General features: G+C 51.4%; 5 protein-coding genes across 5 annotated transcripts; 1 reads left to right on the top strand and 4 right to left on the bottom strand.

The window, feature by feature from the left end:
• Positions 1–321: 321 nt before the first annotated feature.
• On the bottom strand, positions 322–4,830 carry ENH_00048660 (hypothetical protein, conserved; the record flags this gene model as incomplete). The annotated part of the gene is made up of 11 exons (XM_013581126.1): positions 322–405; positions 526–582; positions 770–1,006; positions 1,265–1,348; positions 1,715–1,904; positions 2,102–2,179; positions 2,500–2,645; positions 2,976–3,068; positions 3,308–3,595; positions 4,194–4,321; positions 4,491–4,830. The coding sequence occupies 11 exons, from the start codon at positions 4,828–4,830 to the stop codon at positions 322–324; spliced, it is 1,725 nt and encodes a 574-aa protein (XP_013436580.1).
• A 923-nt stretch (positions 4,831–5,753) lies between these two features.
• Positions 5,754–9,914, top strand: ENH_00048650 (uroporphyrinogen decarboxylase, putative; the record flags this gene model as incomplete). The annotated part of the gene is made up of 10 exons (XM_013581125.1): positions 5,754–6,010; positions 6,356–6,407; positions 6,817–6,871; positions 7,313–7,575; positions 7,827–7,934; positions 8,106–8,223; positions 8,343–8,596; positions 8,738–8,818; positions 9,088–9,354; positions 9,738–9,914. 10 exons carry the CDS (start codon positions 5,754–5,756, stop codon positions 9,912–9,914), a joined length of 1,632 nt encoding a protein of 543 aa, XP_013436579.1.
• A 780-nt stretch (positions 9,915–10,694) lies between these two features.
• Positions 10,695–14,988, bottom strand: ENH_00048640 (poly(ADP-ribose) glycohydrolase, putative; the record flags this gene model as incomplete). Its single annotated transcript, XM_013581124.1, has 6 exons — positions 10,695–10,991; positions 11,367–11,575; positions 11,722–12,699; positions 12,999–13,546; positions 13,769–13,805; positions 14,061–14,988. The coding sequence occupies 6 exons, from the start codon at positions 14,986–14,988 to the stop codon at positions 10,695–10,697; spliced, it is 2,997 nt and encodes a 998-aa protein (XP_013436578.1).
• Positions 14,989–16,306: 1,318 nt separating this feature from the next.
• Positions 16,307–17,439, bottom strand: ENH_00048630 (60S ribosomal protein L23, putative; the record flags this gene model as incomplete). The annotated part of the gene is made up of 4 exons (XM_013581123.1): positions 16,307–16,600; positions 16,725–16,798; positions 16,952–16,993; positions 17,430–17,439. 4 exons carry the CDS (start codon positions 17,437–17,439, stop codon positions 16,307–16,309), a joined length of 420 nt encoding a protein of 139 aa, XP_013436577.1.
• Positions 17,440–19,652: 2,213 nt separating this feature from the next.
• Positions 19,653–20,598, bottom strand: ENH_00048620 (hypothetical protein, conserved; the record flags this gene model as incomplete). Its single annotated transcript, XM_013581122.1, has 2 exons — positions 19,653–19,754; positions 19,855–20,598. 2 exons carry the CDS (start codon positions 20,596–20,598, stop codon positions 19,653–19,655), a joined length of 846 nt encoding a protein of 281 aa, XP_013436576.1.
• Positions 20,599–20,680: the final 82 nt, after the last annotated feature.

The following is a 20,680-nucleotide window of genomic DNA, read 5'->3' as shown; positions in this document are numbered from 1 at the left end:
GTCCATGTCGAGGAAGAAACAGTAAAGAGAGACAAATCTAAATCATTTACAACTGGCTCTCACGCCTCCTGTGCGGAGCCACACGGCCCAGGGTTGTCCTCTCATACGAGGAGGGGTCCCTGTCCCAAAGAAAACAGAAACCCACTTAGGACTGCAGCTATGCTCAGCCCTAAAAATGCCCTACCACATACATGTAACGCTTGCGGGGCCTTCATCGGGTCAACGGAGGTCCCAACTACGAACTCAAGCAAGCCACAACAGCGGGAGCCTGCAGATGATATAAGGGGTGCCCGCCCCTCAGCAGGCTCAAACGTGCCTGCTTTACAACCTGAATTCTGGTTTCAGGACAATAAATTTTTGTTTGTCTTCTGTTGCCTCCATCTTACAGACCTTGTGAACCACCGCCTTCACACAAAACCTCATAAAGCAATTTGAACCCAATCCGTAAACCCTGATCCTTTCGCCATAAACCCTACATCCCGAAGGCTAGGCTTGAATAGGATGAACTCATGACATGCAACGTACTTGTATGCGCCTGAAATCTTCATTTTTCTCCTTGACTTTGAACACGGTCATGAAATCCTGCAGCACCAGAGAAACAGCCGCGCCTCCTCTGTAACTACGTTCACCTATGTTTCCTGTTCGCTCTGCCTCTGCTTTTGCATTTTTTATACATCAGTATGGATGCCCCTATTTTGCTTGTTCCCTTTGCTCTGCTACCACACAGAGAACCAAGGCGGCTCTAGGGTTGATAGTGTCCACAGCATACTTTCACAGCCATGCGTCCCATATGCTGCTGCATCACACGAACAACTTTAGCCTCAAGGGTCTCTTGTACTTCTCCCTGCTGCTGGGTACCCCCTGAGGCTTCAGTCTGCTGCTGCGGTCCCCCCTGGGTACTTCTTGAGGGGGCTCCACCAGCACGCTGGCCCACGTCAGATGGAGGGCCCCCACTGGCACTGGGGCCTCCACTCTGTCCATCTTGAGCCTTCTCGTCTGCGCCTTCCTGGGAAAATGACAAAGCCAACGATAGTTCCACCTGCAACTAATGAAGTGCACAACTAGCTGGCTTGATAGCGAGCTAGTTTGGTGGCCGGTCCACTTGCAGCGCGAGAAATGTTCATCAACTCGTGGCCTTGCTCCATTACGTAGATAGCTAATTAATGTCTCCACTAGTACCCCTAACTAGCTTACAATGTAGTTGTGTACAGTACTCATTAGATAGACACATAACTAGGTAGATGCATGGACAGCTGGCTGATACCTCTTCGTCGTCGTCTGACTCGTACTGGTGAAGTTCTGCGTCGGCTTCTTCATCCCTGGCCTTCTCTAACAAGTTTTTCATTTTCTAAGTGCGAAACCAGCAAGCATATTAGGGCAGCAGAAAAAGTATACAAACAAACGGGCAAAGCATAGCACGATATGCACGATTACAAGCAATGAAGTGCAAACGGAAAGAAAGAACAACCAAAACCGTGACTTGATCCCAAGAACAGCACAGACAGCAGTAAAAGAGTTGGTTGCAGCAGCGCCAGCCAGCAGAACAGCAACATGAGAAAACCCAGCAGCGAGAGCCTTACCGGCCCGCTGAATTGACAGCAACAGGGATCCCAATTAGCCCAGTAGCAAATAATAGAAGCTTCAGCAGCAGTATCAACAGGCAGAACATTTCCGGCCAGTATAACGACGGCAACGACAGCGAACGCTGGCTTACTTGGCCAAACGATGTAAGCGGGTCCTCCGGGTCATCATCGGTCTCTGATTCTACGGGGTCAGCTTCAAGAGTCTCTGCTGCGTTTTCTTTTGCGTCCTGTGGAGCCTCGCCACCCTCGTCGTCACTTCTCTCGCCCTCCTCAAAGTCCCATGTCACAGCCTCTTGGCGCAAATTGCCCAGGCTCAAGGCACTGCAGCAGCGCCAGTAGCCGCATCAGTGAAAGTGGATGCAATGCGCGTGATAGATTAGTAGCAGCGAAGATCAAAACAGGTGGTCCAGCAACTGCAACAGCTAGAAGGGAGGCAGCAAGAGCAGCGAAGGTAAAGAGAAAGCGGAGTCGTAGAGGAAAACAACAATAAACGACATCATGCTGCTGCTGCAACTTACGAGTCTATGTATTCGTTGGTTTTCCCTTTGCTGTTGTTCTTGTCCTTTAGGAAACTTTTGAGCCGCTTTTTCTTCTGTCTGCAAAACAAGGTAGCCTCAGACGCATTCTTCGTCCATACGCCTCCACGGCAGCAGCGCAAAGGACATGGCTTCTCACGAACTCGCCAGCAAGCGAGATCTCCAAGAGCAATTTCAAGATCTATTGGACTCACGGGCTTGTAAAGGTACAAGCTAGTACACATTGGTAGTCTCGAAATTGCAGAGATTTTGCGCGTGTGTATATGTGGATTTTAGAGTCATATACAACCAACGGTATTTAACGTTTACGAGTAATGTTACAAAGACGTAGAGTTTGGTTCCGCGCCCGAAAGACGTTTAATGGTTGGAAACTGCCGTACCTCTCTAGTCCCAGCTCATCATCAAATAAGGACTGCTGGGCATTTGCCATTTTATTTTTTCTACTGTCATCTTCGCTGTCACTTGCTCTCCTAAGGCCAACCGCCTTCCGAGTCAGAGCCGCATCTAGAGAGGCTTGCGCTTTTGACTGCACGCAAACCCCAACTCTAAACCCCTAGCGTTCTAAGACAAGGCGTTTGCAACCTACGTTTTGGATCAAGATACAACATACATCAACGATTCTGAAGAGCAACGCGTAAAGACCTTTAGCGAAGCAAACGAAGCAGCAGTAGCAAAAACGGCAGCAGCGGCGGCAGTAGCAGCAGCAACGAACACTGGCAGCAACAGCAAGACGTGACAGCAGTGCTAGAAAAACCACAAAGCCACAAAAACCATGACAACTATAGTGGCAGCAACATGCGGAAGCACACGCATCACGATATGACGGCAACAACAGGAGCGGCGCGAGCAACGGTACCCTTGACTCAAGTTCCTCCGGGGAAGGTTGTTGTGTGCCGAGTGTTCTTTCGAAGGTGAGCCACTCAGAGACCGGCAAAACATCAAGCACACCCTAAACATCAGCACAACATGAAAAAAAACATTGCATAAACAAAAAAACGCAGTTATTTGTGTACGGACAAACTTAAAAAGTTCTCCCTACAACCGTTCAAAGACAAACGCTCATTGTCTCCGTTGTGATGCATCCAGCTTATGCATGCGTGCAGACAGGCAATGAGGCTGCGAATGTTCCTGCCATTGTTGCGCTACTTTTATTCCTCCTACTGCCACTGTTGCTGCTGCTCTTAATACCTGGCTTTCCACAAGAAGGAAGAAGCAAGAAGCATCAACTTCATTCTTTCTAGTCACAAACGTTTTCTGCTGAGGCCGGCGCATTGGAATCGGTGGGACAGACGATCCTGCCGCCCCTTGCTGCTGCTCTTGCTGCTCCTGTTGCTGTTGCTGCTGCTGCTGCTGCTGCTTCTCGGAGTGCTGCTGTTGCTGATCTGGTAGCTGCTGTACGTCTGAGGAATCGCGAAGACGCCAGGGAGCAGCAGCGGCGGCCGTAGCAATTGCGTGTGCCTCAGCTGTGTCTGGCAGCTGCAACAAATGACGCAGCGATACAAATACGCCGTCCCACGTTCGTACCCGCAAGGGCAGCAGTAACAACTACAACCGGAGCAATAAATTGGGCTCCTTTCTACTTCAGTACCAAGCAATTCACAAACCTCCGTCAACTCAGTAGTAAATCGACCAAACTTAGCAATGGCAGAAGAAAAGACAAACCGCGGGAGATAAAAACAACATGCAAATGCCAGACCCGTAAAGTGTGCCCAGCTTTCTTTTCTCTGCTAAGACAGTGAGAAGGAGCAAAGAGGCACGTATGGGGTTGCACTTTGAGCAGATATGATAAGCGCCTAGTCCAAAAAACTACGAATAAAAGCAATAAAGCACGGCAAGTCCCCGGTAACATAGATCAACTGCCCTGGGAACAGAACATGACGAACGGCGAGACACACACAGACCAGACAAACAAATACACAGAACCTAAGCAACAAAAAAATCGAAAAGAAACCGGCAAGAGGGGTGTTGCCAGAAGCGTGGATCGATGCACTGCGGCGTTGGCTGAGGTGGCGAAAAGCAAAAGCTATAATTCACGTGAATAGAGGGATCCTGCGATGCGCAAGAAGTAAGCAACACTTGCCAGAGGGATATCCCTTGTGATAGAGATCGGTTGCCTTAGAGTTTTTATCGTCTCGGGCAATTTTGCTACCAGTAAACTCCGAGATTGGCGAGAAACGCTAAACCGCAAGCGGCGAGCACCATCTGCAAAGTCCGCAATGCCGAAGCTCTACAACTTGTACATTATACCGTAAATCCACAAGTCGCGAGGTACCGCAACTGCATTGCCATCAATCGCAAGTTTGAAATTGTAGGCCCTAAATCTCGAATTCATAGCCGTACATTCTAAATACGAAGTCCAGAGGCGACTCACCACCGCGTTGCAGCACTTGCTGAGCCACCTGTTCGAAGGGAACATAATCCGCGGACTGCCCCTCGTTTGGGGAGGATGGGGAAGTGCTTTGTCCACCAAAAGAGGGTCGCGAGCCGCTGCTGCTGCTGCTGCTGGTGTTACCAGGCGTGGCGGAAAGACTTCGGGCCGCAGAGGCACTAATTGGCTGACTGCTGCTCCAGGGCACGAGCTGCTGCTGGTGCTGCTGTTCAATCTGTTGCTTCAAACTCAGAGGACGACCTTGTTGTTGCTGTTGCTGCTGTTGCTGGCGCTTCCGGAGCATATCGGGGGTCCTCAACGGCTTCACTAGAGGGCCCCTCATCTTCAAAAGTGTGGGGCCCGTCAGGCGGTACCTCTGCAAATAGGAGAGGTGGAGACGCAGCGCGCAGCTACTCCAACTGTACACATGTACACCAGCAACTGGAGCTGCCGACGGTAGCTCACTTGCAAAGGCTAAGTATTTCAATTGACTTGCAGATACAACGCTAGCACTTCTTGCGTCTCCTACTAGGAGAACTTATGTTCATGCTGCCATTATTACTGTTACAGTTGTTAGCTTGATGGAGCTACTGCCGCCATACTGCCTCCGGCTCACCTGGCCCCACTACCCCGGCTGCGACTGCGCTTTATCTTGTTGCCTTCTACGACAGCAAGCCCGTTGATAAATTCTGCTGCAGCTCCTGCTGCCGTTGCAGCAGGGTGATGGAGGGCCCTTCTCTGGGGCCCACAGCAGCAGTTTCACCGTCGGAGCCGTCAGTTTGTTGCAGTTTGCTGCCTCCGCATGTCGCTGTGTCACAGCTGCAACACTAAAAGCAGCCAAACTCAGCGGCAAATGCAGCAACTGCAGCAACGGCAGCAACTGGAGCAGCTGCAGCGGCAGCTACTGCAGCAGTAGCTGCAGCGTTGTGCGAAGTCGGTGGTCGCGCAGCAGCAATGCCAGTTGTGTCTTGGGCTGAAGGGGGACAATGAGACCTGTCGAGTATCATAATGAGTTTACAGCTTTAAAACAAAATGCAATTCTTAGCTAGCTAAATGGATGCCTTAACATCTGCAATAGCAGCAGTGGCCGCAGGAACAGACGGGTCAAGGTGTGGGGCCCCGTGTGTGAAGAGCAAGAACAACAGCAACAGCAGCACTAGTTCTTCCAAGTGAGACGCTTGAAAAGGGTCCTCACTTGTCTTAAGGGGTCTACAAGGTCTCCCGTCGTAGATGTCGCTCCGCCGCGGCCACTCAAGTTTGCTGTTCATGCGGTTGCTGCTGCTTGCCGCTGTCTGCGTGTACACCGCGGTAGAGCAGCAACCCTCCCTGGCATTCGTCGTGCGCGGGACCGCAGGGAGCTTGTCGGTTCCAGGTCCTTCGTGGAGGGCTGGGGTGGGCTGCAGCGGCAGCAGCAGCAGCAGCAACAGTAGCAACAGCAACTACAACAACACCATATCCTACATCTCGAGGCCTCTTGACTCGTACGTGATGTCAAGACGCTCATCTTTGCCCGCAATCTCGCCGTAAGCTTCTTTTGTGACTTCTTCGACGGCCTTCAAGGTAGTGGTGGCGAAGTGAAGAACCTTGAGGGCACTTGGAAGCGGTCACTGCGAATGAGTAGCCATGGGGGGCCTCGAAACCCTTTAAGAGGGTGCTTTTTTGGGCATTTCACACGGGAGTACCTGTGGGGTCTCCAAGGTCCCCTTTTGGGGGCCCTTAGTTGCCATGCTTCCCCTTCTTAAAACTTTATCTAAGTTGAGCATTCCTTAATGTCACCGCATCTCTCGGATTGTACTTCTGTATATGGGGAGTTGCTGCTGCGGCGACCTCCTACTGCTGTCTCTGCCTGTTCTTCTGCTGCGCTTCAGGGTGGCTAATGCAGCTGTAGATAGTTCCTCTGTAGCGGCGGAAATCCCACAGGTTAGATAGGGGCACCCTGAGAGATGGCTCGTGGACGCCTTTTGACTTATTAATAAGGCCACAAATGCAGAGTCTGTGGGCGAAGAGGCTCCTCAAGTACTGCACTTAAGAGCTTCGGAGTGCGTTTAAGGGGCCATATCTGCATTACATTTGAGAAGCGTGTAAAAAGGCAGCATGTATGGGGACCTCCAGGGGTCGTGAATGGATCTGTTGGGATCATGATTTGGCGTCATTCCCGAACCTTGCCAGTAGGGTGATTCACTGCTCAGATGTATATCTGGGCTTAATCATCGAAATGGCCCATGCTGCATATTTAGGGCTAAGCCAAAACCGATTCAAGGGCTTTGCAGACGCAGAACTTGGCAGAGGCGTTGGTGCTAAGGACTGCTGCTGAGGACTTTGCGTGCAGGAGACACCGGAAGAAGTGAAACAGCAAATACGAAAGAGGCGGCTTTCCAATCATCGTGAGAGATGCGGTTATGTGTCGTCATCTGTTCTGGTTCTTCCAGCATTTCTCTTCTTTTTCTCTACCTCATCTCTTCCTTTGGCTTTTACGTTTTTTCTACATTTCCCCTCCTGCATGCTTCTTTCTCTGTCTATGCCTCCCGGCGTGCGTCAGTCTGTTTGCGTTTATTAAGTACGTTTATCTGTTTGTGTCTGCCCTGGTCTTTGTCTCTTTGGGTTTAACTGATCACTTCTCGTTGCACTTTCGCTGCTGTTTGCTTTCCAGTTTCCTTCTACCTGTTCATGTCTGCTTCTGTTCCAATGCACGTCCCTGCATATCGCTCTGTGCGAAGGTTTCTTTTTCCTCTGTGCATTTGTGCACTTCAGATTTTGCGCATTTCCCTGTCTGCGTACCTGTTTCTCGTCTTTCTTTTGCAAACATTTGCTGCCGCTTGCTGCAGTCTCTCCGCATCGTATATTGAAAAATGACTGCCTCCGGGTCGCCCTTATGGGCCCCTCGGCGTACAGGGAGCTCATCTTGCAGCAAGGCACTGCAGCAGCAACTGCAGCAACAGCAAGGGTACAAACAGAAGAGCCAGCAGCAGCAGCGACAGCGGAAGCAGGAGACATTGATACTTTTGCAGTGCCTGTGTGGGTGATGCGCCAAGCTGGCCGATACCTGCCCGAGTTTAGGGAGATAAGATCGAAGCACAAATTTCTTACAGTACGTTAGCTTTCTTACTTTGTATTTGGGGTTTTATTCCAAATGTAGCGTGGACCATATGGAAAGATTTCTGAGTAACTTGCCTGTTTCAGGAAAGGGGCTCGTCTGCGTACCTCTTTTCCTTGCATCTAGATAGAACGGGGAAGAGCTAAGATGGGAATCAAGGATCACGTAACAAAGGCAATTCGGTCAATTTTTTTTACTTCACATCTGCGTTCGCTTTTAATGTCGTTTCTTTTTAAATTTCTCAGGTGTGCAGAGACCCATTACTGGCAGCTGAGGTGACCCTTCAGCCTCTTCGTCGTTTCCCTCAACTTGATGCCGTTATTATCTTCACTGACATTCTTGTCTTACCCGAGGTATCTATGCACAGTTGTTAAACCTGAATTCAACCCGCCTCTACGCCTTTGTGCCAAAGGCTTACTGGTCCCACGATTTGGAAACCAAAAGCTGCCTGTAGCAAGGTCTCGTGACGCCGCCGAACAATGAAGAAATTTGAGAGTAAAGCGTTTAGAATGTTCACGTTGCAGGCCATGGGGATGCCTCTAACAGTAGAAGAAGGAGAGGGACCGCGTTTTGGCTGGCGGCTTGAATCGCCATCTGACATTGACCGTCTAGACCCCACATTTGATGTCGAGGACAAACTGGGTATGGGCCAAGGGCTCAAAGGACTTGCGGCTTAGTGTTTGTGGCGAAGAGTGTTGAGACAGGTGTGCCGTGTGATCCTTGATGACTCTCCGTTTGCACTGCTCGTACTTTTGCTTCAGGTCACGTACTGGACGCAATATACGCAACAGTAGAGCAGCTGGATGGCCGCGTGCCGTTAATAGGGTTTAGTGGGGCTCCCCTCACTTTGTTTTGCTATATGGTAGAGGGTGGATCGTCCGCCAAGGGCTGGCGCAGGTGCAAAGAGTTCATCTATCAACATCAAGAGAGGTCACTGCTGCTGCTACAGCAGATCGCCGCAGCAGCGGCAAGGTACCTTATCAAACAAGTTGATGCCGGAGCTCAAGTGTTGCAGGTAAGTGTGGCATAGCGACTGTCCTCCCTCTCTTACTGCAACAGCTGCTGCGGCTACCGCTGCTTGTAAGATCGTTGTTCGCACCGCAGCAGCGAAATCTGCTGCGTCTGCATTTGCTGTCGTTAATGGTGCCAATTTCAGGTGTTTGACACAAACGCGAGCGCTTTCTCCCCTGAGGAATACGAGCGATTTGGGGCTCCCTTTATGCGACAAATTGCGGAGGTGTCATTGCCGGCTACTTTTGCAACTGCTTTTGAACGGCTTCGCTGTACTTGCCGGAATCCTGTGCTACGCTTGCTACTGATGATGCGGTTGCTGTTTGTGGACGTTCCTGTTCTTAAAGCGCTTCATCGTGTGGCTGTGTCCCTGACGTTTTGTGTGTGTGTTCTGTGTATGTGTGTGTGTGTGTGTGCGTGTGTGTGTGTGTGTGCGCACGCGCTTGGCGTCACGCCATCAAATCCTAAACCGTAGAGTGTGGCCTGTCTCTGCAGGAGGTGGCATCTGCTCGCCCCGGAGTGCCACTAATTGCCTTTCCGAAAGACCAACCCCTCTTATCATTCAACTCGTCATCCTTCTCGGCTATAAGTATCGGCTGGGGCACAGAAAGGGCCCTTGCTAAAGCTAGGCTTCAGCAAGGGGCCCCTCTTGGTGCCAGGCCCCCCATAGACAGCCCGCTCACCAAAGCGCTGCAGGGAAACTTGGATCCTCACATTCTGTATGCGCCAGATGAAGTCATCAGGCAGCAAACGACAGACATGGTAAGCGTTTTCTGACTTTTCTGAATAAGCTTCACGCTTCAGGCTTCCTTCTTGGTGCGGAGGAGTAGTGCTGGGATCAGCCATGCCGTGACAGAGTGAACATATACGTCGCTCCCTACTACGCAGTCACTGATGCAACAGCAAATTGTGGTGCTCAGTACCGTTGCTGCTGCATCACATGGGACGCACATCGGCACTCACAGTTTCGTGATTTTCCCGCGATACCGCGTTGTTGTTGAGGTCGCTTTTGTTTGCCTTGCGGCTAAAGTTTGCAAGCATCTTTCTGTAGTGCATTCTTTCTCTCTGAACAAGGATGCTTATCACGTTTGCTGCTGCTGCTGCTGCTGCTATATTTGAGTCGGTTAGGGTTGTGACTGCTGCAGGTGCGCGCATTCCAGCCTGGGCGTTACGTGGCAAATTTGGGGCATGGAATGGAGCCTCAAATGGACCCTCACAAGCTCGAGGTTTTCTTGCAGTCTGTGAAAGACGCGGCAGCACAAATCAAGAAGGAGCACGAGGCCTCTTGCAATACACAGGCAGCAAGACAGCCAGCTACGTAGCTCGCTAGGTCACTTGTATTTCAGTAGCTACCTGTCAGCAACTTAAGCTGCGTCTTGTCGTCCAGTTAGAGAAATATTCAGCCAACTAGCCATCAAAACAGTCAACAGGTGCAGCAATTTTTGGTACTCCAGACGCCACATGCACTCACGAAAGGCCCAACGAGTAGATCTCAAGAGAGATCGGCATGGCGTTCAGCTCCATGACTTGCGGCTGATTGTCTCGTAAGTCTTGTCTCAGCTCGCAGCCGCCACGGCATTCAAGCTTGCAAGGTAGGCAGCTAGCCAAGTTACAGCAAGGTTGCTGTGAAGTCGGAAGGCCACTGTCTACCTTGGCAGCCAGCCAAGCAAGCGGACGCCTAGCTAGCCAGTTGTTTAGCTTGCCACATACATGGGCAGGAGTCTCGAGAGCTAATTATCAGGCTAGCTCGCGAGTCTCCTGCTGCAGGCGAGAGTTTCTTTGGCCTCTCTCTGCAGTTTCAAGGAGTGGTCTGTGCCTGCATTAATCTACTTAATTTGAAAAGGCACGTTTAGAGCTAAGCTTTGCGTAGGGCTTGCTGTATTCCACTGTCGTGGGCGAACTGCTTTCCCGAGCTGCATGATTTCCTGTTCGGAACTCACTTAAGCTTGTTAAATTAAGCTAGCACGGGCTTGTCCCTGTATTGCCACTCTACCCCTTCGTACTCGTCACAAATATCTACTCTTGTTTTAGGATCGGAGCCAGCAAAGTCCAAACTTCAACATATGTATGAGTTGTGCTTCTGTGATGGCATTCGACGGCTTTCAGTCATTCGCTTCTTCTACCTTCGTCTTTTTCGCCGAGCTAGAAGTAGCCGGCTCCGCTTCCACAGTGCCCTCGCGTTTCTTGCTTACGCTGCCGCTGCTGCAACTGCTTGTGCTGTTACTGCTCGTGCCGGCGATGCTACTGCTGCTGGTATTGATGCTGCTGTTGCTGCTCCTGGTGTTGGGGTTCTGGGCTGAACGGAGTTGAGTGGGCAACGAGTCCGAGGCTTGCGCGGATCGCCACAAGACATACTTGAAGGTGCCCATTTGCCGAATAGGAGACGACCCGAGCGACCCCTATACAACGCAAAAAGAAGCCTACGCACCAGGTTGTGCCCCAAATATTTCAACATGGATATCCTGCTCTTGAGGTGCTGTGTATACTGCATTTGGGGCTTGATAGCAATGTAAGCCGCACATGCTCCGCGTGAGCTCTAGCAGCGGGGGCTATGTTCTCGGAGAAAGATACAACGAAAATCAGAAGATAAGCTAAGACAGCACGCTGCCATGACTCCACAGGGATCGTTGCCGCACGTTGCACCGGCAGACGGGGAGCAAGGGCCCGTTGCTGCGGCATCAGCCAACAGCGGCAGAGGAGACAAATGAAGTAGCTGCTGCACAAGCGGCAGCAATGCGGAGTCAAACTACGCTGCGCTGCTGCAGCGGCCTCACCTCAATTAAAACCCTCCAGAGTCCTCCGCAGCTCCAGCTGGACCTCTCAGTAAGAGCAGCAACAACCTGTTGCAACAAACCATCCTGCATCAGTTCAGCCAAGCCCCAAACAAAGTAACGCATGCGACGACCACATAAGCTGCAGGCTAGCCACTGCAGCAAGAACTTCAGCTGAGCATCCCCACCAAAAAAGCCACAGCCCCAGTTGCCTGCAAGCAGCAGTAATACCAAGCACAGCAGCAGCAAAGGCAAAGGTGCACAATCGCTAGAGAGAGTAGCAGGAAGCAGTGGTATGCAACGGCAGTCAGCGGCTAAGGTCAGTCGTATCTGTCGCTCCTACAAAGCTCTCCTGCACCTGTTGTAAGTGGTCTTAGACCCGATTTCTTATCCGTTGCTGGAGCTTGTGCCGCAGCTGTTGTTGCACCGTAAGCTGTATCTGCTGCAGTGATGGTCGCCGCTGCTGCGTGCGGCAGGTCTGGTTCGTATGGCAGATGAAGAGCAGCGGATACTTTCTGTACTTCGCGCATCATGAGAGGTACGGAAAACTGAAACGAAGAGTGCAGTACTTCCCGTGCTGTTGCGTGCCGACTGTGAGACGGTAACTCAAGCCCCAAAACCTCCGCTGCGGCTGCGGCTGCTGCTGCTGCACTTCGAGCAGCCCCAGAGGATCCAAAGCGTCTTGCATCATATGCAGCCACGATGGAGGCTATCTCCAAGCGAAGCAGCGGACTCAGGGGACCTGGCTCTTGTGCTGCTGCTTCAGTTACCGTGTCAGCCCTTGTCCTATGCTGTGTCGTATTCTTCTGCTGGTGCGGGTCGCTAGTAAAATGTGGCACAGGTAGCCACTGCAAGCGGATAGGGGTGCTGTCGACGGCCTCTACCCCCTCTACCCCTTTCCAGCCTCTCCAGCAGCTGTTGCTGCTGCTCTCCGTCATTTTTGCGTAGTCTTTGGTAGTGCTTTCTGCTTCATCATCGGAATTTAGAGATAGAAGCAGGCGACTTTTCAGACCAGGCTTCTTCAGCTCTTCTCGCCACTGCTCCTGCGGCTGCTGGTGTTGGCTTTGATGATGGCTGTCAGAGCCAATATCTGCCTGCTGCTGCAGCTGCCCCTGCTGAGCTGATTGTGAAGAAGTTCTGCTGCCTTTGGCTGTGTTGTTCCCGTCTGGATTTGCATTAAGCATACACCTGAAGGTGTTCGCATACCCCTGGTACCTAGAGAAGCGGAGGCAGCCGCAAACGTGTGCTGCCTCCCCTGGAAAGAGATGCTGCGACAGAGGGCGCAACAGTAGTAGCTCGGGATACACAGCAAAGAGAACTTCCTCCTGCAGACACCCTTAGCGCAAGCACAACATGAAGACGCACAAAACGGACAGATGCAATGGCTGAGGGAAAAATACGTCACACTACCTAAAAGCGAGTTACCAGGTTAGGAAAGCGCATGAATCGAACGGAACTGTGAAAGAGACCACACGGCAAACCTGATGAAGCAACAAAGTGCAGCAGCTCCAGCCGCAGCACCGGAACAATACACCACCACTGTCAGACAACAGCGCAGTCCTGCGCTTGCTCAAATATTAGCAACACTATGGCGAAGCAGCAGCACTAGCAGCCGTAGCAGCACCTCCAGATTACCTTGGTACAAAATTCCCCCGCCAACCACTTTGTTTGCAAAATCCGCTCTGATGTCGAGCGATTCACTAGTCGGGATGCCCCCCCCGTCTTCTGCGTGAAGAAACAGCTGCGGTTGCAGCAGTCGTCCCTCTTGCAACGCCAAAGCCTCTGAGCTGATACTACAGGGCTCCGCCTGGGCCCGGGATATTCGGATACACCGTAACACGAAGCAGCAAGGGTGACTCACGGGCCACTGGCCAGTAGCAGGCCCACGGGGGACGTAGCAGGAGCGACCCAAAAACAGGCCACTGCATGTCGCCGCTGCGCCCTTGACGCCGCCGCTCTCGCTGGTGTTCATACCCACGTCAGGCGGTTTCGGCATCAGTGAATAGTTGCATATTGGTGTGGCAGCAGCTTCACCAGCAGCTGGAGCATGTGCAGTGCCAGTAGAAGCACTGGGACTCTCGTCCGCACTAGAAGCCGCAGTAGCCTGCGTGGGAAGTAGGCTGCACGTCTCTTCTTCTAGCAGCAGAGAAAGCTGACGGACTTCTTGCTGGCTTCGGGTGTCTCTACAGCAAAGAGCAGCAAGGTGAGGGGGCGCAAAGGCAAAGAGGGGGAGGCCTCTGCGCTGACACTTGTCGTGGAATGCCTCCACTGCTGCAGCCATGCAGCAGCAGTACCTGCAGCAGGGCGCATAAATATTCAGGGTGCTGTTGTCGCTGTTCACGCCATTGCTGTCATTGCTTTTGGCATATATTATTTTCTCTGTTTCCAACGTAAAACCATCTTACCTGATAAAGCAGTGGAGTTTGGCGGCCTGGCTTGGTGCTGCAGCAGATAGCATAAGCAGCAATAGCAGAACTAGTACGAAATAAGCGCTCATCTCCAGTTGCTGAAGTCCTTGTTTTTAGAAATCTCGGCGAGAAACAATGAGATGCCAGCAGAGGAAAGGAAACAAAAGGACACCGAATTCGGTTCACCGAAACCCAGACACAGCACGGTCAAACCCTACTGAATCCAGTACAAACAGCAGCAGCAGCACTAGCAGGATGAGCCTTAGCTTCAGCAGCAGCAGCAGCATACCTGCGAAATCAAAGAAATCGACAAAAGATATATCTCCTAGGTTTGACAGCCCCGTGGCAGCCTTTTGCCATTCTGGGGGCGGCAGTAAACCAAAAAGGCCCAGACCGAACAGCACCCAACCTTCGGCAGCGCTAATCTCTGCTGGGCAGCTGGTCACATGCAACCCACTTGTAACGCTGCCCTTGCTGCCGGTACTAACGGAGCAGACCCCGCTGCTGCAGTGTTTGTAGAGCTGCAGCCGGAGCCGGCAGGACCCACAAGTGCACGCTTGCAACCTACCACTTTCTGTCTTTGCATTTGATGCTGTTGTTGATGCTGCTGCTGTAGCTCCTGTTGCTGTTCTTCCTCGCAAGATGTGCCTACACCTAGGGAAGATCTGCTCAGCCATAAGGACCGCTTTTACTAGTAGCGGAAGGGCTCTCCTGAAAAATGGAACCGTTGCTGCTGCTGGCACTGCAGAAAACAGCCTCTCGACGTTCTGGAAAGTTCGGGCTGACGGCTTGCCTGGGGGCGGCAAAGTCTCCTGCTGATGCTGGTGCAGCAGCTGCTTCTGGTGAATTGGCGTTGCCACGGTCTGGTAGCCTTCGTCTTGAGCCTCCATGAAAACCCCCAAACCTCGGGGATGTAGCGCACCCTGCTGCACTAGAGCCATCCTCTCCAGGTAACCCTCATAAATAGCGTTCTGTACATCCCTTAAAATTTGTTTTAGCTTGGGGGCACTCAAGGAGCTCACTGAGGCTCCACCAGGGTGCCACCTTTCCTCGGAGCTTCCCAAGACTTTCGTGTGTCCCTCCTCCGAGTAGCTCACGGCTGCCTGCAAGACTGAAACCGCGCGTCTCCACTCTAGGGGAGGCTGGAGATGGTGCAGCAGCAACAGCACTGGCTGGAAACCTGGCGCAAGTGGCCCCTGTGAAGGGCACTCATTCATTGTGTGTTCACCACTCATGATGACGGCCTTTCCATGCTCTTCCTTTTACGGGTTTTCTAGCCGTTCTTCATGTTTTTCAGTGGCCCGACGACCCAGTGTTGAGAGATGAAAATGGGCACCCCGGAGCAATGGTGTTCTGTGTCTCGAGACAGCAGAGGCCAGCGGGGCTCTCTGGTGACGGCATTGCAGCTCCTTCGGACGCTGTACATGCACTAGGTAGGTCTCACAGCATGTAATTTGAAATGAGGCTCCTCTACTGGTGATTTCTGCGAACAGGTTGCAAATGCTGGTCACTGAGGTGTCGCAACCCTCAAGTGGTCGAGAGGGATTGCAGCTGATCTTCGTACTTTCCTGTTAGCAAAGTCCGCCATTCCTGTGTCTTGCCACATTAGTGTCGTTCGGTGGAGGATCCAGAGACCCTAAGTCTCTCAGACGTAGAATGCCGACCCTCCCAAAGCCCGGGGGCCCCTCAGTTACTCACAATGCCTTTGTGACAAGAGTGCACGTACTACTTGAAAATTTCAACCTTCTTTGATTATAATGATTGGAAAAATGTAAAGGCAGCACGGGGAGAGTAACGCGCGTATACCGCTAACCATCGATCACCCAAACTTGAACCACGCCCACGACCCTTTCATGGAAACCTTGTGTGTACAACAGGTGTTGCTGCACTACACGCGAAATTTCATTTGTTTGATGGCTGTCTTGTTTAGTTGCGTTTTCTGCAGCCCATCTGCTGCTGTCATCGCCGTCATCCGAGTTAGAAAGATCACTTCGGGTGCCACTAGCATGATGACACACTGATCTACGCTCAGCTCCGCATTTCAAGAAGTTCCAAAGGATGTCCTGCATGCCGCCCCTGCCACGGCAGTGATTCACAACGCAGCCACAGCTGTAATCCGTCCCAGCCATCTCCGCAACTGAAGATCACTATTGCGTTGCCCACTAATTCGCGACGACCGAAGCAGAACGTCTGCCGAGTCTATTTGCAACTCACTAACGGTGGGCACTATACTACTCTATGTCGTAATTTGCTAATGCTTGGAACTAGGCCTACTGCAAGTCTTTCTACAGAGCGGCAGTTCGCAGCAAATGCCACATCATGATAGACACCAGTACACCAGCAAAAGGAGCAACTTAACGTAGTTGACAGCCACTTGACCCAACGGAAAACCACACAACCAAACCCTTCGTGCCCCCCGTTGGAATGCGGAGGGCGCTGAGGTACCCTCTGCGTTTCCTACAGAGCAGCTAGTCCACCAACTAGTCCAGCAGTGGTAGCCACGCCACCCGCCGCTGCGGTGCGGCTGTTGGCTGCTCAGCATATTGCAGGAGCAGCTGCAGAAATCTTGGGCCACAACTCTGCGCATTCCTTTGCGACTGGGCCTGTAATGGCAGAGCCCTTCATCTCCCCCTTGTTGTTGCAGATAACTCCTGCATTATCCTCGAAGTATATGAAGTAGCCCTCAGCCCGCCTCCAGGCGCGGCGCTGTCTCACAATGACTGCAGGGTGCACTTTCTTGCGCAGCTCAGGCTTGCCCTTCTTGACTGTGGCCAACACCAGGTCACCAAGGGAGCTTGACGGCAGGCGGTTCAGGCAGGAGCCCCAGCCCTGTAACACGCAAGGAACCAACACTCTAGTTGCGCATGTGCAGGGCAAAGGAACGCAATAGTCGGGGCAGTGTTCGTGCAAATGCCACTATTTGAAACGTGGTGAAAATTAAAGCGGCACTTACCTTGACAGCAATGATGAACAGGTTCTTAGCCCCGCTATTGTCGCAACAGTTGATGAGGGCACCCACCGGCAAACCTGCAACGGAAGCACCAACCGAAGGCAAAGCCGAATATATGTGCCACCTCTTTACTTGTCTGTACAAACGCATTATTACTTGCAATTCAACAAATCAATGTGTAAGCTCTAGAACACAGTAAGAATGCGAGGCACTGTGGCCCGCCTGCTCACCGAGGGTGACCTTCATCTTGTTGCCACCGGCACCTCCACGTCCTGAACAAACAAAAGCCATACAAATAAAGTGAAAGCATAAAGACAATTCCGCGGAAGTACTTAGATACGGACCCTCGTCACGCTCGGCGGGCAGCGAGAGATCCGTAGTGCACGGGGAGTTCTTCCAATAGCTGATGCTCGAATTCTACATGGAGATCCGCTTCAGCTAATTTCAAATGAAAAAGTGTAGCCTTCTGCCAATGGCAGAAGTCTGAATCCGTCTTCGCCAGTTTGCAAGGAAATATCGCATCATGGAGCCCTGAGGGCTTTCATACACCCGACAGTAGCTCATGTTGAGCCAAGGATCTATGAATAACGGATCTATTCGTTCAGCAAGCAATTACAGTACACAGGAAGGAGCAACAGAGCTGAAATTCGACTTTGCCTTTCACGGGAAAAGAAGCATTGTCACTCGAATGGGCTACCCCACACTCACCGCGCTTCATTGTGCTCTTTGCGCAGGGGAGCCAGAGCAGGATATAATAATGCAGCCCGATATTGCCTTACGGCACAATAGAAAGGTTGTGGTCGCTGCCGGACCTCAAACTATGCTCTAAGTCTCCCAAGTTGCACCCACAGCGCTGCAGCCTGCTCCTACCGTGAGCCCCATCGCAGCCAACTTCTAGGCTGCATGCATCCCCATTTCATGAGTTGCTAAGAGCGACTGCTTTCCGAGCAGTACTCGAGGTATACCAATTTTTGAAAATATGCACTAAGGAGAATTTTTGTTCGATGCAGTATGAGGTGGGATATTGAAACTCAAAGTGAATCGCTCGAGCCCAACCACGGCTTATTATCCTCGCTGGCGGCAACGGAAAAGGAAGGCACGTAACGTAAAAGGAACACAACCTCAAGAGCTCGTGTCGTATGCGTTGAGTAGAGCACAAGAAGCGCATGGTAATGCTTTTGGAACGGCAAGACACGAGAGAAACCAGATACGGGTGGCGCTAGGACACTGAGTAGAGAGTAGGAACTCGTGTTGAGGGGTTGGAGACCACAGTAATGAGTGAATAGGTCATCAATTCAGGCTTCAAAGGAACACTGCATAGATACATGTGGAATGTCGCACAGTTTGGGGCAATTTTTCTGCAAGAAAACTCGAAAAGAAAACTCGCTGGCCGCTCCCAGTGAGTAGGGCATGTGGTGGAATGGGAAGGCTTGTTGGTGGTCGAAGCAGCTACAGTTCTTGGAACTCAGTAGCGGTTGTCCAGGCCAGTACACAGGTTACGTGGCTACCCCTCATCTGTAGTACCTCAATGCCCAACGGCTTGACTTGTGAGCCTTATCTACGGATCTACGGAAAGTGTAGTCCTTTGTGCAGCACAGTTGTAGCTCTCCGCTAACGAGCTTCTTCACACACTCAGGGAGAACGGACGTTCCACAGATGGATCCACTCAGGGTCTCACTGACAGCCTCACCTCACGCCTGCAGGATTTTAAGACATTTCTTGGAAGTGCTGTATTAAGTGCTCAGCACCCAGGATTAAAAGAGCAGGTCAACACGGCGCTGCCATCCAAGTAGCGAAAGTGTGTGAGTCAAGGCCCCCTAGTGCCGACTCTGCTCCAGAGCAGGATAGTCCTCTCCTAGAACCCTCACAAATAGCACGAATACTCAGCACGAACAAGCGTTAGCGACAGTGGCATTTCTCTGTCGAGTTCTTATGTAACTGTAGAAGCACAGTCGCAGGCAGAGATGAATCCCAGCGACCGCAATGTGTTGTTCATATATAGGTGTTCCATTTTAGCGCTGGCGTTACCAAGCTAGCACCGAGACCACATCGGCGATGTCGACATTGTGTACGGGTAACGCATTAAACGGGATTAGTTTTTTTTGGAAAATCTTGGTGCCTGTGGTCTAGTAACAATACATGATATCTTTTGCAAGTTTGGTTGATGTGTGGTTGAAATGCACCACATCGCCCGGCCATGCAACTAGCATCTTGCTTATGCCTAAAATGTCGGATTCCAAAACTATTATCTGCGCTTCGTCTAGCTCTACAAAGCCCTGGGTGGTGTTTGAGCACCTGCAGCGGCAGATTTTCTTTCCGGTTGCATTCATCGCGCAAGGCCGAATGTTCCGATAGGCAGTTTGGTGTTCTTGGTAGAAAAAAGGCAATGCCCAACATTTCCTTGCTTACGTCCTTGCAGTCTTGTGCCCTGCTCTGCCAAACGCACTCCATACTGGAGATCGCGCCCGTTCGGACTACACGTGGGATTTTTAAGAGAATTGATGCTTCTACAGAAGCGCGTTTTGGCACCTCGCTTTAGTGCACCTCGCTTTTCTGTCAAATACCCCTAACACTGTCTCCTTGTGCCGCTGCAGCAGCAGCTGCTTAACTTGACTATCTGCCTCAGCGTTCAAAAGTTAAAGCCTTAACCTTCAGGACAATTCGGCGCTTCCAAAAAAACAGTGCAGTGGCAGAGACTTGGAAACCATGAAAGCAATGTAGTGTTTACGCTTCCATCTTATTGCTAGATTGGTGCTAAAAAAAGCAGCGTTAGTGTTGAATTTGTAATATGCGCAGTGACGCCATATTCACTCCCCAATGGAGAGTCTAATTCACAGAACAGACTAGTATGTTGATAGTTCTTCTTTCCCTTGAGGGTTGCTGAGATAACCTCGAAGTTGAGTCGATCTTCGAAACTTTGGAAACCGCTCGCTAGCTTTCTAGAAAACTTTGCAGGTGGAGTTGTTTGGTCACGCGATAGTTACCTTCTCCATCCTCAACACAAAATTTAACAGAGCCGTCACGAAAGCGTCTCTGAAAATAGCAAGTGCACAGCCAGCCAAAAATCATCCACACGCTTTCACAAACACTTTACAGTCAGCGAACGCTACTTCAAGGCTGCAAATTTGCTTACCAAGGAAGCCAAGACACTTGAGCGGGCAGGCAAAGGGGTTATCGCCAAAAGTTGGCTCTCCTGGTGCCCTGTAGTGTTTTGCCGAGGCTGCGAGGCCACTTCGTCTAGTGAACGCAGGACGCGACTCCCATTGCTCAAAACAAGAGCAATGCCGTACAAAGGGAAGTGTCGAAGAAGCAGTCCATTTTTCCTCTCCTTAGCCCTTGCGTGTCCAGACTTTTGGGGACGGCGCCTTTCGAGGTCACACTTCCAGTCGCTGATACTACTACCAGAGGCCGTGGTGCTGTCACTGAGGTCAATACTACTGCGCGAATTCTCACCAATAATCAAACTCGCCACTAGGGAGTCAGCTTCCCACGGTACGGCCCGAAAGAGGCGAAGACCGGACTCATTCGCTTCGTCAGCCGTTTGAGAGGATAGACTGACTGACAGTGGCTCTTTCCGTAGAAAATGTAGCACAGGAAATGGCAAACGGATCTGATCTAATAGTACAAGGCTCCCCAATCCACTGGCGAAGCCGCAGCTGCCCTCACTCCACTGTAGCAAAACCAGAGAGTCATCCGCAGTAGAAAGGAGCAACAGCCGCTGCATCTTTGCTTCGAGCGCCCGCGTTACTTCTCCAAAGGGCATTAATTGTAGAGCCTGTATGATCGGGTCGGTACCACTGACCGAACTGAGTGCTGCTGGGGCTAAACGCGTGTATGTGCATCCAGTAAACCATTCTTCAGCCACTTCAAGGCTCATTCCACTTACGCGCTGCAGCACACATAGTACAACACAAAGCTTACAGTCACAGATTGTAGGCAGCAAGCAGGTGTTGCAAAGT

This window comes from Eimeria necatrix, genomic scaffold (assembly GCF_000499385.1).
Source record: "Eimeria necatrix Houghton genomic scaffold, Enh_scaff37, whole genome shotgun sequence".
NCBI lineage: Eukaryota > Apicomplexa > Conoidasida > Eucoccidiorida > Eimeriidae > Eimeria > Eimeria necatrix.
This window is presented reverse-complemented; position numbering and strand designations above follow the sequence as displayed.